Source organism: Myodes glareolus, chromosome 18 (assembly GCF_982192425.1).
Source record: "Myodes glareolus chromosome 18, mMyoGla1.1, whole genome shotgun sequence".
Classification (NCBI taxonomy): domain Eukaryota; kingdom Metazoa; phylum Chordata; class Mammalia; order Rodentia; family Cricetidae; genus Myodes; species Myodes glareolus.
In genome coordinates, this window is record NC_142043.1 from 47,021,510 (window position 1) to 47,027,830 (window position 6,321).

The 6,321-nt window shown below is 57.1% G+C and overlaps 1 protein-coding gene across 3 annotated transcripts in view; it reads right to left on the bottom strand.

The window, feature by feature from the left end:
* Unc5b (unc-5 netrin receptor B) overlaps window positions 1–5,816 on the bottom strand; it is a 69,701-nt gene extending 63,885 nt beyond the window's left edge. For all 3 annotated transcript variants that reach the window (XM_087898139.1, XM_087898140.1, XM_087898138.1), the window contains exon 1: window positions 5,607–5,816. In XM_087898139.1, the coding sequence (XP_087754265.1) occupies window positions 5,607–5,685 (79 nt within the window). In that variant the 5' untranslated portion in view covers window positions 5,686–5,816. The remainder of the gene's footprint in view (window positions 1–5,606) is intronic.
* Window positions 5,817–6,321: the final 505 nt, after the last annotated feature.

Sequence of the window (6,321 nt, forward strand, 5' to 3'; positions counted from 1 at the left end):
CCGGACAAACAGGAAGGACAGGGAGCCATTCACCACCCTGCCACAAGCGATGGGGAAGAGCACCTGTGTTTGTGACTAGGCCCAAGCCCAGTCAGCAGCCCCTGCGCAAGATGCAGAGCGTCCCTCAAGGAAGTTCTGCAAGCTCCTTTGGGGGGGGGGGGGGGAATGTCAGAGACCCTCCTGAGAGAAACGGGCTTGCAGGGGCCATGGGCAGGTAGAAGGGCAGACCGGCACATCACAGGGCCATCCCACTCCCACAAAAACGGCTGTGGGTGAACTAGGGCTGGAGGAGGAGGCGCACAGACTCTGCCACCTGGATCAGGAGTCCTGCCTCTAGGCTACGACAGCACAAGACTTCATCCTGGCTCCTTGGGGGAGGAGGGGTCCCAACAGTAGATTCTAGCACCGAGGCTGGACCCTCCACACAGCAGGGTGCAATCCTGGCTCCTTGGGGGAGAAGGGGTCCCAACAGCAGATTCTAGCACTGAGGCCGGACCCTTCACACAGCAGGGTGCAAGATGGCACCAGGTCTTCGAGCGCTGCAGGGCAAACGGCAGGTCCAGTCCTGAAGAGGAATCCCCAGGGAGACGTAATGGATGGGAGCTTCCCAGACCTTTCATGACTCATGGTCCCTGCATCACACACACCTGTTTATACCCAAACAAAACGAAACCATGCCCGTATGACATTGCACCGCCCCCCCCACATGCTCAAACATCCACACACTGATGCACACACGCCACACCCTCCTATACAAAAGGTGGAAACCATAGCACACTCTGGCCCTCCTCCTCTTCCTCCTCCTCCTCCTACACACACACACACACACACTCACACTCCACACCTAAGACCGACATAGCACTCACCTTCCCCTCCCCCTACCCCAAACACGGTTCCACCTGCCACCTTCCCACAGCACTTTCTCACAAACACTCTCAGCGCAGCACAATCTCACACCCACAGGCCCGCCCTGCTGGAGCCAGGGAAGTGGGGAAGTTGCGATGTGCTAGGGGCAGCTTGGAAGAGCTGAGAAAGAGGGGCGTCGGGAAGGAGGAGGGGACACAGTGCTCAACGGTTAAGTGGCACTTTGAGCTCCCAGGACCGGGCAGACTCAGACCAATTATATTGACTGGGGAGAACATTATGAGGTGGACATGGAACAGGAGGGTTTCGGTGCACTGTGGTTGGTACTTAGCAACACCAGGTAACTGACTGTACAGAATCCAACCCCCCAATCTTCGGAGACGCTAATCAGACGGCTTTGTAGAAAAGGGGACAAATAGGAGTTCTCCCAGCAGCCCGGAGCTTTGGGAGGGAAAAGGAAACAAAAGGAGGGAGGGGGTAGGCAGCTGATTTATGCCTGCACTTCAGCAAATGTTTTCCCTGCCATTAGCCTCGGGAAGATCAGGAGCCAGAGGAAGGGCGCGGGTGGGGGATGGGGACCTGTGGCTTAAGGAGCTCAGCCTGGGCTTGTTTGCCCGCCGGGCGGCAGCGGAGTTCCGATCCTCAGCCTCCAGATCCTACGATCCAGATTTGGTCTGTCAACTAACTCCCTGAGAACAGCCGGCAGCCGGCTTCGGAGTGCCAGTCTTCTCTCAAAAGGCTTGGGTGGGGGTGTCGGGAGATGGCTCACTTGTTGCCCTAGCTCACCAAAATCGCCCAGGTCGAGGGGAAAAAATCCCCCAGGCGCCGTGCCATAACAGGCTCCAAAAGGGCAGGAGGTGGCGCTCCAGCCCAGACTTCAGGACCCAGCCAATCCGGAGGGAGCAGGGTTCCCGGTGCCTTCGGACACATGCTTCTCCCTGAATGGTTCTCATTATGGCATTTTAAAATTCCCTTTAAAAGAGAGGGGAAAAGCACAGCCTGCACTTGTTTGGGTTCATTCTGCCTTCACAGCTTTAATGACTCCATTTGTGGAAGCTGTTTAGGAAGCTGGTGGAGAGGCGTTGGAGAAGGATGCCAGTAGAAGTGCCAGCTCAGGCCTGGCAGCAGCCTTTCCCCTCCCTTCCCCCTGGGGGCCATCTGCCTAGGCAGCAGTTTCTCTGGTAGGCTCACGACCACCCAACCTCAAGTCACAGCCGGGTACCCAGCCCCTTGCCTTTCCTGCAGATTTCAGACTCCAATTTGCCTCCTTTCTACCCCAAACCCTGCTGGTTCCCCAGGACACTACTGTGGCCGGCCAGTCCCAGGGGGAGTGTTGAGGACTGTTCACTCAGTCAACCTTGCTGTCCAAGCACCTGGGACGGAAGGGCTACAGCTCACCCTGCTTGTTCCCCAAGGTCCAGGACATCCCATAGACATCGGGGTGACTTTGGGAGGGGCTTGGGGGCCCAAACCTCATCCTAGCTCCGACAGACAGGAATGGCATCATAATACCTTTCACATAAGGATTCCATAACGAAACCACAGCAGAAACACAGGTTCCCAAAGTGTCCCCAACTCTATAAATGAATGTGGCCATCTACAAGGTTGCCATTTGACCATGTAGGCCAGGGAGCTTAGCGGATGACCTACATTTGCTAAGACCAGTACCTGTGGTTGATGTCATTTGTGAGCTTCTACCTGGTCTTGGAGCCTTATTCCTGACCCTTGTCAGGCTGTATTCTGTTGAGCAGGATTCAAGCTCCCCAGTCAACTCTTTTTCCCCATTCCCGCCACAAATTCAATCTAAACCAACTGTCAAAGTGATCCAACTTAGGTGAGGCCTCAGCTTCATACTGCATCCTGGTCCCCCCAGGGAAGCTGTCCAGCCGGCTTGTGAGGGTGGAGGGATCAAGGAGCCTAAAGCACTAGCTGAGGCAGGCCCTTGAGCTCCGAGTTCAAACTCCAGTTCTACCGAGCTCCCGTGTGACCGTGGGCAACTCCAAATGCCTTTCCCAAAGCCCCAGCCGTTCGAAACGGAGAACTGTTAGGTCCTATGGAATTCCCCATTGTGTAGGGGAAGGGGTGGGCCAGGGCAGAGGGATTACAGGAGCAATTCCTCCTCCGCAGTGGTACCTCCACTTTAATGAGAAAGTCCATTAAGACACTTGAGTTTTTCCATTTGTTTAAGCAAGATGGGTGCTCGCTGTGGTGCGGAGGGAGCTTAGGGTAAGGCACTAAGCCACACAAGCAACAGCAGCTCAGACACTAGGAAAACTCCCATTTTAATTGCTCCTTTAAAAGATGATCAGGAGCTCCTTCTCAACTAACCCAGCCAGAGGCCTGGGAAGGGCTGGGTGGGGTGGGGTGGGGCGGGTTGGAAGGAGACTCCCAGGACCAGCCAGTGCTTTTGAAGTGGCGTCTCCCAACCAGTCACTTGCTGGTTGGCATCTTCCCAAGGGTCTGAGGTTCTAGAGGTCTGGTTTTGATTCTTCTGTCGTCGAACTTAATGCTTAAAACCAAAAAATTCTCTGCACTCTCAAGGAGTTGACTGTCATAGTCTCAGGAGGCAAGTGGAGCAGAGGGAAAGGAAGTGCCCGCTACTTTGGAGCCATCCCTATAATCACTCCTGCCTCATCAGTAGACATCGCACTGCAGCCAGAAGGAAGTGTGGAAGAAGCCCGCTGTAGCTGAAGTTGGTCTCGCTAACATAAAGCAGCCCAGCATACTAGTCCAAAATTAGTGTGAAGTGCAGACAAGATGTGGAGAAAGCCTACACTCTGGCCTTGCTGTTCCTCATCAGTGAAATGGGATCAGGAGGGAGACACTGGAAAAACCTAAAGAGCATTCTGGTAGAAAAAAACGCCTCATGCCCGTGGCATTGGGGAAACCAGGCTGTGTGAGAAGAGGCGTGTTCCAGAAGGTAGGTTCCTAAGGGCAGCATATTCTGGGCAAAGGAAGGCTGCAGGCGGACCCCAGCAGCTGGCCCTGCTCCAGGCTGGTGGGCAGGAGGCACCCGCCGTGCTATGTAATGAGCCCCATTCCAACACCGATTCTGCTCGCTCGTGAGAAATCAAAGCTGGGTATTAGAGGCCATTTCTGACTGGGCACTGTTCATGCCCAAATCCATCAAAGCCCTGGGCCTGGGGTTTCTTCTGGGGAAGATGGGGGCTGAATGCTTTGTTCAGCAGAAAAAGCAGGCCATCTCCAGCATTCCTGGCCCAGTCCACCCACCCAGAGAACTCCAGGTTCACCGGTCCTATTTTCCTCCAGATGGAGTCCCAACCCCAGCAACTTTGGTATCTATTCCCGAACCCACTACCCTGCTGATATACATATATATATGTTTCCCAAGATGCAGCCTGACCCATGTGCCATTTCCAAAAAGACTTCACTCCACCCTTCAATCACCCCACACAGCCTTAGACAGAAACTAACACCCAATCCAGCACCTCCCACATCTAACTGCACCCTTTAAAACAAGGCTGGTCATTTAGCTTGCCTCCCCCTTCCCCATCATTACCTTCCTACTTCAAAACACTGCTTTAAATACCCGAGTCTGCCCAAATCATAATTAACTCGGATCAAATGATTGAGTGTTGTAACTTTACAGCACAAGGCTTGGGGAAAAATAAAAAGTGGGTGGGGGGGTGCTAAAAGCAAGCTCTAGCCATGGGAATCACTAATTCCAGAGGAGGGGCCTTTAGCGCTTTAAGAGAGGTGGGGGGAGGGGAGGGCAGAAGTCAGCATCATTGAGGAAGGTGGGATGGGGAAAGCCGAAAGTGCTAGTTTTCTTGGCCCATTCTAAGCCTTTGCTTAGGGGAGGCCTTTGTGCCGGATGTCTCCCCCCACACCCCCCTCCAACCTCGGGAGTCAAGGCACCTGCTTGGGTACCAGAGAAGCTAGCGCGAGTGTGTACTTTTCCTTCCAAGGAAGACGCAGCCCACTTTGCAACGCCCAGCAGAGGCAGCAAGACACTTCCACGTTCACGGCGGGAGAGGAGGGTTAGGGGACTTTATAAACTTAGGAATCCACCAAACCCTATTAGGACATCTTGCTGCGTCCAGGTGCGGTTTAGAGGCAAGCTCACCTGAGAATGCCAATAACCCACTTAAAATTGGGGGAAAGTCGGCAAGGGACATTACGTCCCTTCACTCTCTGCCAACACTCACTCAGAAACAATCCACCAACCGCGAAACCCTTCCAAACCCTACCGCGCCGCACCTCCGGAGACCAGGGTGTGCAGGACTCGGCCCCTCCCCCTTCAAAGGCTAAAGCCTTCGGGCCTCGTCTCCCCAAAGGTGTAGGGGAACAAGCGCTTCCAGAGCTCCGCAGTCTCCTGCTCTCTCCCTCTGACCCACAGAATGCTGCGCGTGCTGCCCATGGAAGCCCGCGGGAACCGGGACTCGGACTTAAGTTGCAGGCGAACGGCACGGAACAAACATTCGGCCCAGGTAGCGACAGATTTTCGGTGGCAATCGGGGGTCACCTGGAAGTGAATCAGACCCCATTCTATGGGCAAGCAACTAGCCCTTGGAGGCAGGAGCAGGGAGTTTCGGGCTTACGTGGCACCCCAGGTGGTAACGCGTCGCCCCCTCTCCCGGGCGCCGAAGCTGTTTTTTAACTTGGGTGCGTCCACCGCGTCTCCGGAGCGCAGCGACTCCCCAAGAACCACCCGAACTTGCGGTTAGAGGCTGGGACTCGCCAGATCCGCATCCCTGCGTCCCACTCCCTCTTGATCCTACCTGCTAGGCTCAGTGTCGGGTCCCAGCAGAACAGCAGCGCCAGCAGCAGCACGCCCCGCGTCCCGCTCCGGGCCCTCATGCTCCTGTCGCCCGGCCCGGGCGCCTCTCCCTCGGGGCTCTTTCCCGGGCCCCAGCCTCGCTGCCTTCGCCTTCGCCGCCGCCTCGCCGTCCTCGCAGGCGCCCGGCAGCGCCAGCCCGTGCCCTCCGTGGGCGCAGCGGCAGCCACGCTGCGCCGGGAAACCGCCCGGCTGCACGGAGCGCTCCGGGAGTCGGACGCCGCTAGGGATCCGGGCGCTTGTGCGCCCTTTCCGCGATCTCTCGCGGCGAGCGCGCTCAGCGCCCTGCTCCGAAGTTGCGCGAACCCAGCAGAGTGCGCTCAGCGGCGCTCGCAGCGGCCGCGCCGCGAAGTCTGGCCGAGTGGGGTGCGCGCTCCTCTTGGCGCCCAGCCGCTCCCAGCGACTCCTCGCCCTCCCTGCCGCCGGCCACAATGCCCAGCGCCGCGGCGCGCTCGCCCTAGAGTCAGCGGGCCGGGGCGGGGCCTCACGCGCTATGGGGCGGGGCATGGAGGACGGGGGCGGGGCCACGGGGCCCTGCGAGGGGGTACCCCACCGCTGTGCAGGCGCGGCCGAGTTGGGGCCTATCAGAGGGGACCCTCGAAGAACGTAGTCTCCAGAGCACCGAAAAATCAGTCCGCTGAGAAGCGGAGTTCATCGAA